General features: G+C 36.2%; 1 protein-coding gene across 2 annotated transcripts in view; it reads left to right on the forward strand.

The window, feature by feature from the left end:
• Positions 1-22,422, forward strand: part of MCCC2 (methylcrotonyl-CoA carboxylase subunit 2) — a 31,611-nt gene that overhangs the window by 6,621 nt on the left and 2,568 nt on the right. For both annotated transcript variants that reach the window (XM_040541493.1, XM_040541492.1), the window contains exons 3-13: positions 649-733; positions 999-1,100; positions 1,669-1,796; positions 3,671-3,783; positions 8,717-8,830; positions 16,302-16,366; positions 17,256-17,355; positions 18,359-18,454; positions 19,723-19,795; positions 20,022-20,098; positions 22,092-22,158. In XM_040541493.1, coding sequence (XP_040397427.1) covers positions 649-733; positions 999-1,100; positions 1,669-1,796; positions 3,671-3,783; positions 8,717-8,830; positions 16,302-16,366; positions 17,256-17,355; positions 18,359-18,454; positions 19,723-19,795; positions 20,022-20,098; positions 22,092-22,158 — 1,020 coding nt within the window. The remainder of the gene's footprint in view (positions 1-648; positions 734-998; positions 1,101-1,668; positions 1,797-3,670; positions 3,784-8,716; positions 8,831-16,301; positions 16,367-17,255; positions 17,356-18,358; positions 18,455-19,722; positions 19,796-20,021; positions 20,099-22,091; positions 22,159-22,422) is intronic.

Below are 22,422 nucleotides of genomic sequence, written 5' to 3' on the forward strand. Positions count from 1 at the left end.
ACATAAAGAGACACTGTTTGGATAAGCTATTGTTATAAAGAGGCTGAGGTGTGTCAACAAATCTTAAGTATTGAATGACACAAAGCTCTAGAGAGCAAAAGATATGATTTAGGTTGGCCTCGAGTAACAGGCTGAAATGAAGCAAAGATAAATATAGCCTTGATATTAAATGCTGTGTTTCTGAACTCTGATGCTCACAGCTTTGGAGTAATCTAAGGAAATGAATCCTGGTAGTGTTGGGTCTTTCAAGACTGGATTCAGCATAGCTGTTCTGAACTGGTTTGGGAAAAAGTATATTTTGTAATTCTTATTGCTGTGCTTTTCCTCTGTGTATTCATGTTTCCAGCCCCTCTGTTGATTGCCAATCAGAGGGTGAAAGTTTCAGGCAACTGTGTTTATTAATATCTTTACATCAAGACTAGCCATAAGAAATGAAGGGGAAAAATAGAGTAGATTCTGAAAGGCAAGCATTTGTATCAATACCTTAAGTCTGTTTGAAGTGAAAATCATTATTTATTGAATGCATTATTAAAGTTCATATTTGAAAAGCTGGGAACTTTTTAGTGCTTCCATTCTAAATTTTACTATAACTGTTGATTTATCTGTCTGTGTTCAGAGTAAACCTAAAGAATGACTGTTGTATCACAGGGGGCGGAGAAAAAGCTCGTAAGCTTCACACATCAAGAGGAAAGCTGTTACCCAGAGAGAGAATTGACAGGCTTATTGATCCAGGGTAAGTACTTTCTCTGTTTAAAAACACATCAAATTCTCTTTCTCAGGTCAATATTCTAAGAGACTTGTTTTCTCGTTAGTTTCCATGAGCACTGGCAGTTATCACCATTTGAAGTTTTACAGATGTGTTCTTTGAAATACTCATCTTTTTAAAAAAAGAGATTTAAAAAAAATAAAATTGAATCTTACAATTGAGATTCAGTGGCATTTGAGTATTAGGCCAGTTCCTTTTTTAAAATCTTGTTATGGTCTTTGTCATTATTCAGGTCTCCGTTCTTGGAGTTCTCCCAGTTTGCAGGCTACCAGTTGTATGGTAACGAAGAGGTACCAGCAGGAGGAATTATCACAGGCATTGGGCGAATATCTGGGTGAGAGATAGCAGTCGGCTACATTATTGATGATATGAAAAGCAATAAGGTACAATACTGGTTAACTTCCAGTGTTAAGCTATTAGCTTTTAAGTGTTTTGTTTCAGAGACCCAAAAAATCAGCAAATTTGGTGTCTTAATTCAGTCAGTCTTAGCTAAAAGGAGGTGATTTTTTAAACAAATGTATTGCATATTGAAGTTGGACACACAGATTTTCTGGTGTCTGATGAAGAAAAGAGATTAGTGCATCAGTAAGGCAATTTTCGAAAGACAGGACAGTATTCTAGGTTAAGAATTAGTTTTGCTTACTAAAAGTACCACTAAAACTATTGTTGGAAATAAGTATGATTCTATAGATAATTATTTAGGGAGCTAAGGGACTGTGAAGCAGAACATCATAGTGCTGCAACTGCTGCTATAATGTGTATTTGAGGGAATGCACGTAAAGAGGGTTGCTTTCTTGAGCATCCCAAAGGTTTCAAGCGTCTTGAGTGTGTTGCAGTTCTTAATTAACAAATGATTTGTTTACTAGGACCGTATTTCTCTCATAAATTTGTTTTATTTTTAGGGTGGAATGCTTGATTGTTGCCAATGATGCAACTGTCAAAGGTGGTACTTATTATCCCATCACTGTTAAGAAACACTTACGTGCTCAAGAAATTGCAATGCAAAATCATCTCCCTTGCATATATTTGGGTGAGTCCCATTGCAGAAATAGCAAATGACCTTTGTCAATGGTATTGCACGATCTCTAGATAAAACACTGTTTCTTTCAAAAAGCGTTGTTGAGGCTGACAGGTCCCCAGATTTGACTAACCAGGTGAATATTTCCGTTGCAAATGCATTTTCATTAATACGATGTGACTTCTACAGATTAGTGGCAAATCTTACTGGAGAGCACTCCTAGCTTTGTAGCACTATTTTCTGCATTACTGTAGGTTTCGGTTTACAAGATACAGATGGAACTACACCACTGTGTCACTTCATTGTTTTTCCTTTCCCTGACATCTGTCATGCATGAGTAATCCATCCTATGGTCTTGTCCAAATGTCCTCACTTTATTACAGGTAGCACTTAGGCTGGTTTTGTATGACTACAAGGACTCTCTGACCATGCTCTCTGACTGTCAGACTCAAATCCTGGTCTAATAACTTTTGAACCCATTAACTAATTTCAAGCCAAGTTTGACAGATTTCAGAGAGTGTGTATGCCTTTGGATTTTGTTTAAGTCAGCATTAGAGTAGAGGAGAAAGACCATTACATTGTCCCCATTGAAAAAAAATAAAAATGGTAAGTCCTGGCCAGCAGCAACATGTATAATCCCTGCTGCTTGGTCAAACATGCAGTGAATATCAAGAGAAGGTTTAGAAGAAATGTGAACTTGAAAGTATTGGTGGGGTGGATTTGGGGACCATGTGGGTGGAGGCTTTGTGGGATTGTCATACTGCAATGGAGGGTGTCTTGGAGAACTTTTGATAAGTATAGTCCTTGTAAACATACTGCCGGTCACTCAAACCCAGTGAATTACTTGACCTTTTTAATTTCTATACCTGGGCTTGTGTTAATTAGATGGTCAGGAAAACACAAGAGGGAGTGTTTTCCTGATCATCTAATTTTCATGCAGTTTGGTCTTCCTTTTCCTTCAGTGGTCCCTGTGCTAATTCTCTGATGTGGACACCTGATGCCATTTGTCCCTGAGAGTCAGTCACTTTTCTGGGCATTCTCTTTTGTGTTCAGGGATGACCCATTGCACAACATTTGACAGCAGTTCTAAGTTTTTGTAGTTGCCAGAGTTGATGCTATGTTAAGGAGAGTGGTTCTACGAGGGCAGGGTACAGAAACAAAACCCTTCTTAATGGTAAAGCTGAATATAGGGGATTACCAGCTACCGTCATGCAACATGAGAATGTATGTGTGGATTGTTACTTGTAGGTAGAACTTACCAGAGTTGTGAGAGATGCTTGGCTTCCCTGTGCATTTCTTTCTCATCTTCTCTCCATCTTTGGAGTCTTTTGACTTATTTTCATGTTTTTGGAGTGAAAAGGTAGCTGAAGTTGATGACCTATAAGCTAGAGGTTACATCATGAGGCAGGCATGAATATAAAAGGAGGTTCTTGAAGACTGTAAGCATAGAATGTCTTCAGTATGTCTGGATAATCAAAGTGTGAAAGTACATGTGCTATATATCTTGAACACAGTTTCTTCATTTTTTTGGAACTTGTGACAGAATTGCAATAGAAAAATCGTCTTAAAGTTGTGCAGTGAAAGTGATCTTCGTTCAAATGTTTTGCAGTAAGATGGGGTTAGAAGTATCTGCAGGAAGTATGGTTGTATCTTTAAAGACATCTGAACCTATTTTTCATTAAAATATTTGGTGTGGATGTTAGTCGCGTATGTGGAATGTACTAATTCTGCATTTTCAGGAAGAATATCCTAATATACATAGATACCAGCTAGCGTTAGTGATAGTAAGGGCTGGATGTTTTCAATAACATGCAGATATTTTGCCAACAATTTTTTAATATAACACCGTTCAAAGACATATGTTAATATATTTTCATTTACTGTAGTTGATTCTGGAGGAGCAAATTTGCCTCGGCAAGCAGAAGTATTTCCAGATCGAGATCATTTTGGTCGTATTTTCTATAATCAAGCAGTCATGTCTTCACAAGGAATTCCTCAGGTAACTTGGTTTTACTTGAGAGTGAAATGTGTTAATTAGTTTTTATTCCTGCTGCTTTTATCTGATTTCAAGATGTGTAGTCATGCTTTGCTTTAGTTAGCACTGCATTCTGCTGACCTGATGGCCCAGTCTGGGGATTAGAGGCACTGTAAACACAATAACTGTCCACAAAAAGTCATTATAGTTTTGAAGAAGCTGTCTTCTTTCTTGGCCTTGATGTTAATGACATGACCTGCCTGCTCCTATCTTGGAGTGGGGGAAAAGAGGACTTGACAGTGTGGTAAATAGGGCCATGTCAGGAAGCAGTAGGAAGTCTTGGAACAGTTGATTATTCTGCATCAATGCTGTAAGGGTGAGGACCCCTTTGATGATGGCTAGTAAATTAGACATACTTTTTGCTAAGAGGGGTATATGTCTATTTATATATCCATTTTATACACTGATAACTGTATGATAAGTCTGCCCTGGCAGCAAGGTCATTTTCTAATGTATTAATGATGCATTGAATTACTCTTAGTCACAATTTATGGATTTAGAAATGTTTTTGTGTTACGGATATTTCAGGAGTGTGTTGGGGGCAATTTTTTGATGCAGGTGGCCAGCTAGGAGAGGAGTACTACTGAATCTGGTACTCATGAAGAGCGCAGAACTGTCTGAGGATGTAAGTGCTGATGGCAGCCTTGGCTGCAGTAGAAATGGATGGCAGGATATAAGATCTGGATGGAGGTGAGGAAGGCAAGGAGCAGGATAAAGACCCTGGGCTTCAGTAGAGCAGTCTTTGGCTTGTTAAGGGAGCTGTCATCTGGCACCTGTGAGAGGCCGCTAAGGAGGGCAGAGGAGCCCATGGTCTTTGAAGATAACCTGCTCCAAACACAGGAACCTTCCATCCTGATCTGTAGCAAAGCAAACCAGGTCCTTTTTAGAAAGTTACTCTCAGTTAACTCCAACCCTCTTCACAAGCTGCACAGCTCTGTTATTTACCTGCCTCTTACTCCCCATTGTAGGCTGAAGAATTCAAGATTTCGTAGCTGTTCCTCACAGGGAAGGTGTTCCTTACCTTTGTTCATCCTTGTTTATCTTCTTTAAACCTTTTTCCAGGACTTGTTATATCTTTTCTGAGGTGAAAGAGACAGATTTTCCTGTATTATTTAGTATGGCAACTGATTATGGTTTTATATAATAGTGTAATGATATTCCCAATTCTCTTTTATGTCCCTTTCCCAGTAGTTCCTTACGTTTTTGCTTTTTCTTCCCCACTACTACTGAGCAGTGGTCCGGTGTTTTCTCTGAATTATTATAACTACACGAGTCTGCTCCTATGTGTAGCTGTCTGTTCAGTGTCTACTGTCTGTATGAAAGAAGGTGAAGTAAGACTTCTTAGAAATAGCTGTTGGAATCTCAAGCAGAGTAAATATTTTAGCTCACTTCCTCTTTCATCGGAGCACTGTGAGAGGTGTATTTTACCATCATATTGTTTTGGCATATTTGGCTGTTGAACTCACCATTAATGTAGGGTGGAAATCATGTTTCATTTTCTGTATTCTTACCTACACCTGTTGTTGAAAGGCATGGCTAAGCTGGAAACATACATTTTTTTATTCTCTGCAAGGAGCTCTACTTGGTTGAATCTTGTAGTCTGGAAGGAGTACTTCCTTTCAGTGTGAAGCAGAAGTGCTGGTCACGGATCTAGTGGTCCTTCTGGAACATTCTGTTCCATTCTGGAACAGGCTCCCCAGGGAAGTAGTCACTGCACCAAGCCTGATGGAGTTTAAGAAGCATTTGGACTGTGCACTTAGTCACATGGTCTGAATTTTTGGGTAGACCGTTGTGGTGCCAGGAGTTGGACTCGATGATCCTTATGGGTCCCTTCCAACTCAGGATATCCTATGATTCTATCTGACTCCTCCTTACCTGACAGATGTTGGCTTTGCATGATTTCTGAGAAAAATACATTTGTTGCCTTGATATACTTTGGGCACATTTTGAAGGCAACTCAGGCTTCAAATCTTCATCCATCTTTTCTCTACCAAAGAATCCTGAAATTCATTGCCTCTGTGGCATAAGATCCCCAAAATACACTAAATCTGGTTTGCAATCAGACATAATTTAACTTCAGCAGTGCTTTTCTTTCTGACAGCAATAGTGGAGCAAGTGTAGTGTTTAGTAAGGTTACTTGAGGAAAAGCAGTGTTTAATTGGAAAAAACTATTTAGGAGAAAAGAGTTAAGAATTCTTAAGGAGCTCATGCACTTGCACAATTAACAAGTTGGTCATTCACTGGAGTCATTGACAAGTCTATGTTGTACTTTAGATGTATGTATATGAATAAAATTGGTCCCACCATTTTGGTGGAACAGCAAGTGAGTGTGTTGTCGAAAGAGACAGTTACATAGCTGTTGTACTGAATTCTTTTAAGAGAAGTTTTGGTGAACTTTTTTTTTTTTTTTTTTTTTTAAACTGGAGACTCCAATCATTATCTAGTATGGAAGTAGTGATTTTTAGATGTTACGTTGAAGATGAGTATGTAAACCCAGTTTGGAAGGCTGAAATTACTGAGGTTATGCAGCACCTTGCTGGAAAGTCCTATCCCTAAGGTCTTGCTGCAGTTTTCCTGATACTTCTTGAAATGTTCAGGTATTTGCAAAGTTCTTCATCAAGTTGAATTTGTTGTTCTGATTACCATATCGTATTAAATTAGAGTAGCATTGTACCCCTATACAATCAAAATGAAGCGCGGGAAGGATTTGTATTCTAATAATACACTTACATTGCTGTTTGGTATGACACTGATAAGAGTAATTTTCTTGATATGACACTGATGAAAAGTTAACTTTATTAAAATATTTATGGAAGATTGGAGAAAAAAAAAGTTTCACTGAAGCTATTCCTTCATTTAAAATATCTAATAAGAATATTTTATTTGAGGGATGTTTTTATCCTTTGTTTCATTTCAAAAAAAACACAGTAAACATTTGTAATCTGTTACTGATTCTGTGCTAACAGATACAGGGAGCTAGAATCATCCTCCCTATCTGAGAGGATGTTTCATTAGGAAACGGTATTAGGAAATAGTGCTGCCTCTGATTCCCATTCAGGTTAATTATTCTGACAAGCGAGTTTGGATGTTGTTAGTTTTCTATCTGCTGTTACTTTTTGTGGCCTGGCTGAGCATCTGTTTCATCAGCTCATAAGCTCTTCTCAATTTTGACCTTAAAATGATTGCTTTTTTTTTTTTTTTTTAACCAGTTACCTATGCTGCTTTTAATTTCCCCCTCCGCTTTTACCTGTGACTAATTTATTATACTCCTACTGCAGCTTTAAATTGCATTGATGTCTATATAGCTGTGAATCAGAAACCTGTGATTAGCTTCCCATTAGCCACTTCTTAGGCTTTCTCATACTCATAAGCTGCATGGATACAATAGGGGAGCTGAGCAGTAGGTATAAAATAACTGTGTGCATTCAGAACTGTTGATCTATATTGCTCTTTTAAGTAGTTTTCAATGCAGTAATTCAAAGAGTGAAGTCTGGAAGTAGCACGTTGGTTGGAAGGTTTGAGGTTGTGCTTTTTGACAGGTTGGTTGTGATTTTCCAATATAGCTTTGGAAGAAGTAACACTTGAATGGTAGTTTAAATGCAGCCACCTTTTTCAGCATGATCATGAGAGAAGAAAAAACTCTGAGAAAAACCAGAAAACCTGGGGAATAAAGAAAATTAACTTTTCCCCCAAGTTTCTCCCATTTCTAGAGGCTTACATGATATTTGTATTTACCTGGAGATATTTATTATATGCACAATTGCAGATCAATCATGTGACTGAATATAGTTTAAGAAACTGAAAACTGTTAACTGAAGAAGGTGTTTGATTTGGGGTTAGAGATTAACATAATTTCATCTACTTCTTCTTTAGGTACAGATAATGCAGCTTGGATGTTCTATTTCTGTGTGTGCTTTTTTCTTTTAACAGCAACCTTTAAATCACCATTTAACACAGAACACTACTCGATGTCATTTCAGAAATATATCAAAACAAAGTTATCACAAAACAATGTTATTTTGTGCTTCAGATCTTTTTTTTTTTTTTGCTTGTGGTCATGGAAGGAAGCATTCAATTAGAGAATTATTTGCTTACTGTCTTCCTTTTCATAATGAGCATTTAATTTATTTTTACATTACAGGCTGTTTTGAAAGTGTCTTTAACTTTTTTGGAGGAGGTCTCCTGAAGGAGAAGTTAAGAGAGGAACTTCACTTTCAAGATCATTTGCTGCTGCAGTTATTCATAATTACTGAGATCCAGTCAATTTTGTAAAAGTGTCACCCAAATATTACTTGTAGAAAATGTGCATTGCTTAGATGTTTGTCTCAAAATCGGCATAAGAATGAAATAGATGTTATTCATGCTCAAGATGACAATGAGTTATACAACACACCTTGAAGGGGCAGAGCTAATGTGGTGGCTGTTAGTTGATCCATTGAAGAACTGAAGTTATGTACTAGTAGATGTGAGAAATTTTCTTTGAAGGCTGCTAACATTGGTGAAATTATACCGATAAGCAACAACTGATACCCCGAGTTGTAAATACCAGGAGCAAACTCTAGCTTTCAACCTGTAACAGTTCACTAGAAATGACATATTCCACTATAGAATGTTAGTTCCCTCAAAGATTTCACATATGTGGCATATGGTATTTCATATATGGAATTTCATGCAGGGGGGTCTGAAGAAGATGGGTTGGAAACTAGACATGTTCCCTTGTTTTTGGAAGAAAAGCTAAAGCTTAAATAATATTTTTGCCCTGTCAGGCAAAAGTAATCTTGTAGTACTGTCCCAGAAATTATTCAAATCAATACAATATATAGTAATAGTTATGCATATGCAATTTGTTTTAAAGGGCTTGACAATTCTTTACTTGTGTTTTTTGTTTTCCCAATAGATAGCAGTAGTAATGGGATCCTGTACAGCAGGAGGAGCATACGTACCGGCAATGGCTGATGAAAGCATTATTGTCAGCAAACAGGGAACAATATTCTTGGGAGGGCCACCACTGGTAAGCATAGAGAGGTTTTCAGTAACATAGCCAAAAAATTTTGCACTGCTGACAATTGTACTACTTGAACTATTCAGACCGATTTTGGTGAGATGTTTCCAGATCGTCTGTAGGTAATTTTGGATTTTTAAATATATCTGAATGTTTATATCCTTAATTAAAACTTTTCTATCTGTTATAGCAATGTGTATATATATAAATTAGAATTTGTTAAACTGTTTCTATAGTACCACTTTGAGATTTCTATGCACATTTTAAATGGTAGGAATGCCTTCTATATTCAGTTAAATAGTCTCTCGATTTGACCTGAAATAAAAAAAAAAACAAAACTACAACTGTGTGTTGTATCTCAGAGATCAGAGAACTAGATGGACTATGCAGATAGACTAATTGGCTATATTTTATGTCAGTTTATAGACAAAAGAGATGCACTAATTATGTAGTTCGTCGTCATTTCTCTACCTTCTTAGTAAGGAAATTGTTTCTAAAGAAACTGACCTGAAGAACTCCAGTGAATTAAAAGTTGCTTTTATTGTGGAACACACACTGGAATCTGTGGCTGTGCAAAATGCTGCAGCATAAGGTGACTTGAAAATTATGATAGCTTGGCTACAACAGGAAAGGGAGTATTTAAGTAGGTTTATGTTTTTTAAAAAACAGTGTATGTTCCAGCATGGGCTTGATTTTATACTGATAAAAATTGTATTTTTTTTCCTGACAAGTATTGTTTTACTCAACATAAACTTTATGAGGGAAAGAAGAATCTTGTGTAATAAGTGTTATGTTAGTGCTAGAGATAAGGTAAGGCTGCTGGTAAGGCAGCACTCAGCATAACTAGTCTAGGTGAAAACTGACTAGATAAACTTGCTTCTTTGAAATAGTCAAGTTCTCATTGAACAAACTGGTCTGAGGCAGCATGTTGTCCCTGTTTTAGTTATATTGTCTTGGAAACTATTAAGGGTGTTTCCTTTGATAGAGCCAAGAGCAAATCAAATGTCTAGGAAAAAGTCCTTCCACCCTGAGCAAAGGAGAAGTCACTTTTTAAGAGCAGTGTTAATGAGGATACTGCTCCACTCTATTCTGTAGTAACAGAGAAAGGGGAATCTGCTGGAATTCACTTTCCACCACTTATGATACTGTGAAAAATTTAGCAGATCCTATGAACTATGGGAAAACAAACACGGACATCTTTTGTTGTTAAGCAGTTCCTAAAGCATGATTGGGTTAATTTCCTTAAAAGCTTGAAGAAGTTACCCTGTGGTGCCATTTAGTGTTTACTTGTATAGTATTGCTTTCATTTCCACAATATATTTTTACATTTTATTCTTTTCCTTAAGTGTTTTTTTGTTTGCTTGCTTTTTTTTTTTTTTTGCTTTGTCTTGATCCTAAAAGTGTATTTATTGTTTTATGCACTTTTTTCTTTCCAAGTTCTATGTACAGATGGAATTAAAATTCTTGTGCATCTTAAAAGAAACAAAACTACCGGTTATTCAAACATACTTTGCTATGGCTGTTAAATAGTAATTATTGTTCTAGAACATCTTAAATTCAGAGTGTAACTGACATTGAAAGTGTGTGTGTGGGGGGAGACCTATTAGTACAAGCATACTTTGTTGCCTACCTTAATAAAATAACGTATTTAACTTGAAGTATTTTATTATTATAATGGAGACTTTCCAAGTTAACAAGAACAACAAAGTAATCAGCAAAAGCAAATGCAATAAATAATAACTATGCCATTTATTGCTAATTAATTTATTGCTCATTTGCTGATAGAATTTATTTGGCATTAATTGTTGTTTCAAATGTCTTACATATGTCTCTGTTCCTTTTTATCTTGCATTAGTCTTTTGCAGCATGCGGTTTTTAGGTAAACAAAGACAAATTCTCCCCCAAAATGAAGTAATGTTCTGTAAATTTATCACAGTAATTTAGATATTAGGAATGTCTTTGTGAAAGAAAGCATACATATGAATGAAGATATTAGTTGAGAATATTGGTATTAGTTGCATGAGTAACATTGGGTGATTCATATATCTTTTTTATTGAAATAAAGAAATTACTAGGATGAAAGAAATGAGCTTTTACATCTGACTGTTAATAGCTTGCTTATCATGTTACAAATAACTGCCACTGGTTGCAGGAACACCCGAGCTGTCTAGGCACAAAGTCTTTTTAGGCCCAGCACTGTTCATTAGCTTAGACAGTGGCACGTAAGTGGCATTACAGCCTCTGGGGCTTGCTCAAGTTCAGAGTAATTTGTTGCAGAAGCTCTGCTGGTAAATCTGAAAGACCCGAGCAAACCCTGCTTTTCTGACAGCATTTCCACAGGGGAAAGCACCGGGGAGCATGGTGCACCTTGAGTGATTCTGCTTGGAGCTCTGTTAGAGCTGGAAAGGTTCATCAGACCCAGAGGGGACCCCTTGGGTACAACAAGTCATATGTCCTGGGGGAGCGTTGTGGTTTAACCTGGCAGGCAGCTGAGTCCCACACAGCTGCTTGCCCTCCCCACATGGGACGGGGGAGAGAGCTGAAAAGGTAAAAGTGCAAGAACTCCTGGGTTGAGATAAAGCCAGTTCAACAGGTAAAGCAGAAGCTGCACATACAAGTAAAGCAAAACAAGGAATTGGTTCACCACTTCCCATCATCGGGGAGATGTTCAGCTACTTCCAAGAAAGCGGGACACGTCAGGTGTGACAATTCTTTGGGAAGACAAACACCATCACTGTGAATGTCCTAGCAGCAGCCACCTCTCACAGCCACTCCCCCCAGCTTTACTGCTGAGCATGATGACACATGATACGGGACATCCCTGCGGTCCATTTGGGCCAACTGTCCTGGCTGTGTCCCCTCCCAGCTCCTGGTGCACCCACAGTGTCCTCGCTGGTGGGGCAGCACTAGAAGCTGAAAAAAGTTCCTTGGCTCTGTGTGACCACTGCTCCACAACCACTGAAACAGTGATGTGTTATCATCATTATTCTCATCCTAAATCCAAAACACAGCACCATACCAGCTTCTAGGAAGAAAATAAACTCTATCCCAGCCAAACAAGCAGTTTCTTTCAAGCTTCAGCATTAAGAAAATACAAAATGAGAGAGCTAATACCCAGTACTAGCCAGCAAGCTGAAAAATGGGAAAACTGGTGCTCTCATTCTAAGGGGATAGTACTCTTTTAACATTGCAAGGGAATTTAAGTCATTCATCTTTATCACTGAGATGTAGAAACCATGTAGGAGACTTTGCCAAGTTAAGTGGGTGAAAAAGGCTGGCCTGAGTCAAGTCTCAAAGGGAAGATTTACCTAGGCAAGGCAGTGACTGCATAGATATTGTGAAGTCAGAAGGGAAGAAAACTTTCCACCACTTCCAGAGGAAGATTTCACAACTATCCTGCAATTTAATTTGTTCCTTAGCAACCTGCAGATGTAATGATCTTTATCTTTGTGTGTATAGATCAAACTTTAATATCACAACCTGTCAGCTTTCCTGTTTGGTAGAGCTTTTCATCTTCTCACTAACAATTTTTTGCTTGCCTTTCTCTAAGTATCAAAATTACTTCAGACTCCTGTAGAAACATCCACTCCATGTTGTAGTAGATATTGTAGCCATTATTGTGTATGCTGTGTTCCCCAAAAACATTGTTCCTATATGAAAAGAATTGGATTGGAGTTTTCTGCTCACCTGCCTAAAACAAAACGTCCTAAGGAAATGAAAGAAAAAACTTGATGATAGATATAATTAGTCTTGGGATGTGTACACTTAAAAAAAAAAAAAGTAATTGCAGGTATAGTACAAAGACTGAAGTGCAAGTTTCGTCAATGTTCTTCTTTTCTGGAAGGTGAGGAGTAAGGACTTCATAAGCAGATAGATCTCAATAGTAAGAGGAGCAGTGCCACCGTAGTAATATGACAGAGCCATTCCTCTGTACTTGACCAAGTTGAAGAATCAGTATCTTTGCCCTTGGCAATACTGATTCATAGCTTAGGGTGCCATGTTGATTGATAGGCTTCTCCATCTCATCCAAAACTTATGATCCTTTCTCCCCCAGGGAAAGTGTGCCGCTTCCTGTGTTCTGAAGTGAAGGGAAGCCTGGTGAAAATGGAAAAGTGCAAAATTCCTGTAGATTTATGTGGTGGGAGTTCTTCTACGCATCAGCTCATCTGTTTGGGGAAATGTGTATTTCTATTCTAGAAACATTATATGATTATAGTATTTACTTAAAGTATTTTAAAAGATGGGTAAGTGGTGTATAAGTTACTCAAGATACTGAAACTTTATATTTTCACTTGAATAGTAATCATTCAAAATGAGTGATTATTCACAAGCTTGCACTTTAGTCCAGTGAATCTACATGTCTTTGGAACTGTAATATTCATTAGTCGTAATTTAGTTGCATTCAGAGTGCCTGAGGAATTTGACCTTTTGTCTGAAATGCTTGGAATTCTAGTTATAGTAATGAAATGAAATGAATTGGATGATTTTGTTTTTAAATTTTACCCAGAAGTACTTGAAAATGTTTGCTATAGACCTGATGTGTACCTCTTATTAACCTATTTTTAATCTGTTGTTCGTGGGCCTGCAGTCTTGATTGAAAGTTCAGGGTATTATAAATTAAATAAATGAAATTAGGAACTGAGATGCAAAGAAAAACCTCATGGTGTAGAAAATGAAGGATATGTATCTATAAACATGCCATCTGAATTAAAAGATAGGCCTCTTAATGACACACAAAAAGGGGCAAAATAATTCAGTTTTCAAAGGGCTTTCTTTTGCTTCCTTTTTTTTTTTGTGATTATCACTTTATGTAAGGAAAGTCGATGTTTCTTCTTCTTTTTACTACATATTACCACTTTTTGAAAGAGGTGTTTAATTGCTAATGACATTCCAGATTTAGAAGAAAGTTGTATTAGCTACTTTTGAATGGAATTTATCTTTATTTCCTAATGATAAATTGTCCCCTTTTTAGGTAGAGAAGATTATCACTTACTCGGCCAAGACTCACACTTTTCTTCAAGGGCCTTAGGTTAGGATGGGTTTAGGAAGGCCAAAGTCCACCTGGAGCTGAATCTGGCAAGGGGCATGAAGGACAGAAAGAAGGGCTTCTATAAGTATCGCAGCAGTAAAAGAAAGTCAAGAGAAAATGGGAGCCTGCTGCAGAACAGCATAGGGAAACTGGTGACAACAGACTTGGAAGAGGCTGAGATACTCAATGCTGTTTTTGCCTTGGCCTTTATTGGTTAGGTTAGTGTTCAGGAGTTCCAGGTCCCTGAGGCCAGGGGGAACAGCGTAGGAGGGTCAAGTTAAGGACCATGTAAATAGTTTAGACATAGACGGTCTAGGGGGTCTGATGAGATGCACCCATGAGTACTAAGCAACACAGCAGATGTCATTGCATGGTCACACTTTGAAAGTTGTGGTGATCAGGGTAGGTTTCTGAGATTGGAAGGTGGCAAAGAAGGCAAGAAGGAGGATCCAGATAACTACTGGCTAGTCAGCATTGCCACAATACCTGGGAAGGTGAAGGAGCAAATAATCCTGGAAGCTGTTTCCAAAAATATTATGGACAAGAAGAAGACTGGGAGTAGTCTGGTTGGATTTTCAGTGAGGAAATCAAGCCTGACCAACCCAGTATCCCTCTATGCTAAGATGAGGAGCTGAGGAGAGAGTAGTAGATGTTGTTTATCTTGACTTTGATGAGGCTTTTGACAGTGTCTCCTGAAATAGCAAACTGAATGGACGGTAAGGTGGATTGGAAACTGGCTGAACTGCTGGGCTCAGCAAGTTTGCAAATAATGCAAAACTGGGAGGAGTGGTTGATGGAGCAGATAGGTGTGCTGCCATTCAGTGGGACCTTTACAAGCTGTACAAAGGAACTCACAAGAGCCTCTTGAAGTTCAGTCAAGGTGAATGCTCATTGAAAGAAATAACCCTATGCACCAGAGCAGGCCAGGGACTAACCAGTTGGGAAGGTGCTGGACACCGAGTTGAACATGGGCCAGCATTGTACCCGTGCAGCAAGGTGGCCAGCAACATCCTGGGCTGCTTTGGGAAGAGTATTTCTAGCAAGTCAGGGGTGGTAATTCTTCCCCTCTACTTAGCACATTTGGGGTGCTGGGTTCAGATCTGGGCTCCCAGTACAAAAAAAGACAAGGACTTACTGGAGTAAATCCAGTGAAGGGGCTGGAGCATCTGTGATACGGGGAGAAGCTGAGAGCTGAGACTTCTCATTAAGGGAAGGCTCAAAGGGAATCTCTCCATGTGTATGAGTACCTGGTCAGGGGGAGTAAACGTGTTGGAGCCAGACTTCTCATTGGAGTTCAGTGACAGGTCAAGAGGCAAACTAAAATATAGGAAATTATTATTATTATTTAAACAACAACAACAACAAAAACCACAAACAAACAAACAAACAAAACACATTTTTACTGTGAGGATTGGGTGATCATGCACCAAACCAAGTTGTCCAGAGAGGTTTTGGGGTCTTCATTGCTGGAGATATTCAAAACCCAGCAGTCCATGGTCATGAATCTTGGAAACTGAAATCTGGTTTGGAGTGATAGTTTTCTCTTCCCTAGTGTCTTTTGCTACCTCTGTACTCTCCGTGGGTGGTGAATAATGGTTTCACTAGCTTGCAATGAATCCTTTTCAAAGGAGTATGGCAGAGCTTGTGGGAAAGGTATTTCAGTGGAAGTGCGTCAAAAGTTTTTTTTACCATGCAGAAAATGATACTGCTTTATTTTAAGAAGGAATTCAGTCACTCTTAAATTATCCTGTCAGGTCTATAATTTGATAGATCTAGGATTTAGATCACGCATTCCAGTTATTTTTATGGAGACATCATAGTTAATCCAAACAGTTTTATGCCATTGATGCACTCTTCTTAGAAAATGATTATTATTAAATTATTGTGTTTATAGTGGAAGATCTAGGTAATACAAACTGATAATGATAGTTTTATGATTATTGTTTAAATAAGTAACTTAAAATTCACAGAAGAGGAGTTTGTGTAGAGAAAACAAACTAAGCAGAATCAGAATGCACAGTTTCAGCTGGGTATTGTTTTTTTTTTGTTGTTGCTGTTTGAAACAATGCAGGATGTATAACATTTCAAATTGCATTTGTTGACTGCTAAAAAATCATTTTGTGAAAATGTATGTTCATAAACCTAAGGGGTGTGTAACTATGCCCACACTAATAATAGACACAACAACAGATACTGCAGTAAATGGAGAATCTTTCTCAATAAAAACTACATATAAATACTAGCTAATAAAGATACAAAGTAAAATTAAGTAATTTTGGCAGGGTTCTGAGTTTTCATGTTTGAAGTGCTCTGAGGGAGAGTAACTGAGAAAATATTATTAGTGAATAAATATTTTGCAAAGTACAGTTTTATTGCTATAACTAAGCCTATATAAATATTAATGCAAGACAAGTGTCAATTCTAATGCTCATTTTCCTTTTCTTGTTGTAGGTTAAAGCAGCAACAGGTGAAGAAGTATCAGCAGAGGATCTTGGAGGGGCAGATCTTCACTGCAGGTTTAAAGAAATATTTTCCTGGAGTTAATTTCTTCCATCCTTTAAGCTTTATTAGAGTGGTTTATTTATTGATTGAATTTGTTATTATTTAGATTTTAAAAGTTAAATATTTATTTGTCATTATCTGATACTGGTGGTTAATTTTGTTGTTAAGAGTACTGTACTTAGTCTATGTTACTCCAAGTAGCATCTTGTTTCTTTCACTTCCTGCTTTAAAATACTTAAGTGTGTATCTAACATACTGCAATATCATTCACAATATGGAGGACTTTGCTATATTGTTTTATGCTGAGTGCTATTAGAATAATAAATTTTGAGAAAGTTAATATATTTTTGCAGATTGTATGTAAGTTGGAACTTACTACAAAGAAAATCGAAATAGCCTGTGTTTTTCCTAAGAGAATACTTATCAAAACAAAGACTTCAATGCTTTTTCTAAAATGAAGAGAATGGTAAAAAGAGAATGGTAGTGCAATAAGTTAGGTATTGCTGTAGAATAAACGCTTAATTTTTACTTCAATTTATTGAAATGACTGAAGAATTGTCTTCAAGGGCAGTTTGTAGTATTTTTTTTTAAATAAATTTTTCTTTATAATTTCAAATTAATTTTCATTTCCATTTGAACGTTTGCCATCTTTTATATTGTCATTTAGATTTTTGGTTTACTAGAGTTACTATTTTGTGTCCTGTCTGATAACATGACTGTACCGTTTAAAAGAAAAGTTCAGACATGGGTTTTACTTCAAATGCAGTTTTATAAGATAGCATGCAGAGCTGTGTTTTAGCATCTATATTTTAAATAAACAGTCTTGAAGGTTTTTAAAAACTTTAATTTTCATTCTTGGATTTTTAAAAAAATCTTTATATTCCTATTATTATTTAAATACAGAAAATCTGGTGTAACAGATCATTATGCTTTGGATGACAGTCATGCACTTCATCTAGCAAGGAAAGCTGTAAGAAGTTTAAATCTCCAGAAGAAAATAGATGTAAGTATATAGAACATTTTTGGAAAACACTTCATTTTTTAAAGTATGAATGCTCTTCTTCCCCTGATTTATACAACATATTTTTTGTCTCTGACTTTAAACACTTCGGAAATAGAATTTATGATTCTTGTCCTTAATGTTTTATCTAATGCTTCAATTCTTCAATTAATTACATTCCTACTGCATCATTCCCAGTGAAACCACTGGGATTGCATGCAAGAGTGAAACATGCACTATAACTAGAACAGCACTTCAGAATCACAGATTTGCACTTTAGGATGAACTCAGTCTTGCCAGGTGCCGCATTTAATTTTAAGCTTACATGGTCATTCCCATGGACTTGAAATTTGATAACTGCTAAAGCATTTGTTTGAACATGAACTTTTTGTGATTGTTAACAAAAGGTGTAAAACATAAGATAAAGCTACATTATGTCTTTTTGGTACCTTAGGTTTTGTAATGTATTGTTACTGATCTAAAAAATTCTTTTTAGAAAAAAAGGCAACTATGATATAGTGGAGAAATTATCTTAACCTATGCTGGGGGAAATGTAAAAGAGTGAACTGGAGATAAAATCTTTGCAGCTGAAGGAAGCCAAGATACTGCATTTAGTGGAATGGCAGAAATCCTTGTTTTTTTCAGAATACTACCTGTCTAATAGGGCATAGGGGAATAAAAAGGAAAGGGGAAGACATGATTAATTTTTGATGACATGGAAGAAGTTATTAATGTGGAGCACATGTGGAGGAGTACATAGGAGTAAAAACAAAGGCCCTCACCTTTGTTTCAGTAAGTGAGAAGGAATTATCAATCTTCTATTTAAGAAACTTGATCTTTATGCAGAATGAGGTCAAGCTAGTACAGACATTTTGTGGCTGTGGCTGGCGAAGAGAAGACTGTGTTCAAAGCAGTCTAAACTCTAACTGGTGTTTGTTTTTTTCTAAATCATAGTGTAGAACAATAATGCCTTTGTTGTGAAAATTGTTTTGTTAACTTGCTACAGGTGACTGTAGAACCATCAGAAGAGCCTTTATTTCCTGCTGATGAAATATATGGAATAGTTGGTGACCAGCTAAAAAGAAACTTTGATGTCAAAGAGGTATGAATAGAAATGGAATATATACATGTACTCTGTTTTCTTTCAGGAAAGCATTATTTATGTTAACATAGTTTGTCTGCAGAAATTTGGTTTAGGGCATATAGTGAATATTTAAATATTATAATTTTTTTAATGTATTTCTGGATGTTGTTATCTAACAGATCCATTGCAATGGCAATGACATGTTGAAAACATAATGCATCTTCTTTATACTTCTAAGAAGGGTAATCAAAGATAAGAGATTGATAGAATGGTGAAAAAAATTCCAAGAAATAGTGAACTTTTGGCTAAAGATTCTATAGACTTGCCAAGTGATATGACAGCTTTCTTCTTCTATTAGTCTTGACAAAATAAAGATCAAATATTTAAAGATCTATGGAGTGTAAGCATCCTAGACAATTCAATGCTCTTCCAACCATGTGAGGAGGCTATTGTACTCTACTTCAAATCTCTTGTAATTATTTTCTTCCATACATGCAGAGAGCAACCACGCCCTCTCATTTTTTTGCACAGATAACATATACAGAGCTTTTCCCACTACAAACCAAGTATTTATTTTAGAAAGAATCTTAGTGTATACCTTCCTTAAAATATTTTATCAGAAATTACTGTGATTTATTTTGCATTAAGAGGAAAAAAAGCTTTTATTGAGTCTCACTTGAACTACACCCTGGAACACTGGAGTCTAAATAAATACCCAGCTTGGATTTATTCTCTTTTAAAGTTGAAATAAATATCTTCTGGGCAACATCTTGCTAGCAACAGATCTATATTTATTTAAAACGCTCCTTTGCATCCCTGAGAAACCTCAGGACAAATGTTCATTATTTTTATATGTCAAAAACTTTAGCAGAGATGAAAATGTAGTTATCTCTAAGAAAGTGACTCATGGCTGTATATATTTTTCTCTTTATAAATGTGAGCCTATTGATTAATGTTTAATATAATCAGAGGTACCAGTTGTTCTTTGAAATGGAACTAATCAGAAAAACTTTCTTCCTGTTTATTTCAACTGCTTAGTTACAATAGCCTTAGCCTTGAAATTCCATTTTTTTATAAGCATGTAGACAAATTACACTTTAAAAAGTAAGTGGGCTTTACCTGCCATCCAGACTACTTACATGGTGGACTGCTTGATATTCTCTGACTTGAAAGCATTCATTTTAAGTAATTTTAAGTCAAGATGCTACCATGTTCTTTCTTTCTAAAAAAAATTACAAACTATGAAGGATTGGGTGTTTCATTTTATTTTTCTATTTTTTCTTAAGGTTATTGCTAGAATTGTAGATGGAAGTAAATTTGATGAATTCAAAGCCTTGTATGGAGATACTTTAATCACAGGTATTTAAAAATACAATTATTCTATGTATACTCCCAGTGATTTTATACTTATATCCATTTTGTTTGGATTACCCAGTGGTATTTTTAATAGTGGTTTTTTTTTTTCCTTAAAAGAATAGCAGTTTCTGTTATTAAGAGAAAGTGTTACTAAGAGAAAGTGTTATCTTTTTGTGCTACAGTAAAATAAATATACATCGTAATTTGTAAATTTACCTGTCCTCTTCAGGATTTGCAAGAATATTTGGTTACCCAGTAGGAATTATTGGAAACAATGGAGTTCTTTTCTCAGAGTCAGCAAAAAAGGTAAATAAAGAGCTTCTTAACCACTGAGAAACAAACCTTAAGTTGAAGAATTTGCTCTTAAAACATAGAACTTTTTTTAAATAATGAAAGTGGACTGTCTGCAAATTGATCATGTAAATAAGAAATAGCTTAATAAACTAAAAATAATTGACCTTATTTTAGTGTTGGTTCTTTCAGTTCTTATGATATGAAGTAAGTAGGTCAATAGGAAAATAAAGACAACACTTGAATTTGATTGACTATAACACAGTTGAAATATTACATCTTGAAACTTACAACTCTTACAAGAAAAATGCATACTGATTACTTCAAAAAGCCTGTTAATTATAATTCCTGAACTCTAAGCTGATGTACTACAATAAATCACATCATTGTTTTGATAGTAACTGGAAAATTTCAAACCTGGATTCCGATATTCAGCTTATTGACTTACCAAAGATTTAATTTTCATACTTTGCTGCGGCAGCTCCTAGAGTAATGAGAAAAACATGCATGGTCTCATAAACTCTGTGAAACAGAGTACCTGTTTTGTGAATCAAAGGGCATCTTTGAGGTGTGGGGATTGGAGATGGTAAAAAGATACTGTGCATGGCGGAGTGTTTATTTACCTTGTTCTGTGTTTAGTTATTTTTTTCAAGAACTGCTATCAGTTGAATTTTTTGTAATAACAATTCCATATGGTAGTTTTATGCTAGCAGGCTCCTCAAACTAATGGTTAGGAAATCAGTATTAAAAATCTATAGGAAGAAAGAGGCCTTTATGAGGGAGTTGAAGAAAGGAAGTAATTTTACTTGATTTATTGCTGTCATAAAATAATACACAAAATTGAGTTTTATGTACTGGAGCACTGCAGTAAGTGACATTGTTTTCAGCTAGTGTTTTCTTAATCACAGTTATTTCCAAATTGAAAATAATTTTCAGTATTTCTAATACTTCCAGTATTTTTCTGATGATTTAGAGTTGCAACTTTTTTTCCTACCAATGAAAAAAAATGAAAGGAATCTCCCTTGGTTTGCTGACTTTTGCTGACGTATTGGTACTCTATGAGAAAATAGTCAAGTTTCACTTGTTTCGCTTTATCCATGACATTGCATCTGTAAGCTTCCTAATCTAAAAACATTTTTTTTTCATTTTTACAGTGATTTGGAGACTTAAAGAAAAAAAAACAATATAGCAAAAGTCCTGTGATCTTTTTCCAATGATCACTATGGTTTTTTGAGCACTTCTCTGAAAAAGCTAGCTAAAGATTGTTTCATTATTTTTCTCTTTTTTTTGTGTGTGTCCTTTTTCTAAATGTTGCTGGTTTTGTATTGTGAAGAGGTTAGAGATTTTTTCTCAGTTGCAGTGATACTTTTTTTACCTTTTTTTTTTTTTATGATACCAGCAATGTGTAATAAGCTGAGAAACTACATTGTTTTAGATTATGCCTAGTTGAAACAGAAGGTTGGATTCTGCTATTCTTACCTTTGCTAGAAAAATTGGCTTTCCTTGAAAATGTAGAGAGGGGATTTTGTCCTGAGAAAAGGGGAAGGAATGTTGTAGCAATTGGCAGGGCCAGGAGCAAATAATGTATGCGAGCCTTGCTCAGTTTCAAAGAATAATTTTCTTTTATAAGGAAAATGGGGAGATTTTTTTCTGACCAGCTGTCCAGGTTCCGTGACAGTATTACAAAACTCTGTCAGATGCCACATTTTAACTGCATATTGGCCAAGTCAAAACAGTTGAACTTCTCAGTACAAGCAGTAATACTTTTTAAGGATATTATTTTTTCTTTGGACTTGGTATTTTTGGCATTTTCTTACTTCTGCTAGAGTTGAATTATGTTTTGCAGCTTACTTTGGATGGAGAAGTTGGCCAGCACTTTATGATACAGATACTCCAATGGACTTCAGTGGAAGGAGACTGTCACATACTTCTAAATGCTGGTAGTAAGGGCTTCACTGATCCAATACTTAAAGGCTTACCCATTCTTCTTTTTTTTTCCTCCCCACAGGGTACACATTTCATCCAGTTGTGTTGCCAGAGAAATATTCCCATTGTGTTTTTGCAGAATATTACAGGTAAGCTCAGTATTATGAAGTTTCACTATGCTGTAGGCTTTGCTGTTAACTGTTAAGGCTGTAACTTTTAGACAGCATCTTGTGTGCTTTATTTTATCTACATCTCCAGCCTCTTCTGGAATCGGCCTGGCTGCAGCTTGTGAAGGCCTTGCCTAATTGATGATTTGTTCTTGTCGTCTTACTTTTTTTTTTTTTTGGATGTGCTCTGTATTGCATATTAGAAAGTACAGCACAGTGTGATAGTATAAAGTTACTAACCCTTTT

Source organism: Cygnus olor, chromosome Z (assembly GCF_009769625.2).
Source record: "Cygnus olor isolate bCygOlo1 chromosome Z, bCygOlo1.pri.v2, whole genome shotgun sequence".
Taxonomy (NCBI): domain Eukaryota; kingdom Metazoa; phylum Chordata; class Aves; order Anseriformes; family Anatidae; genus Cygnus; species Cygnus olor.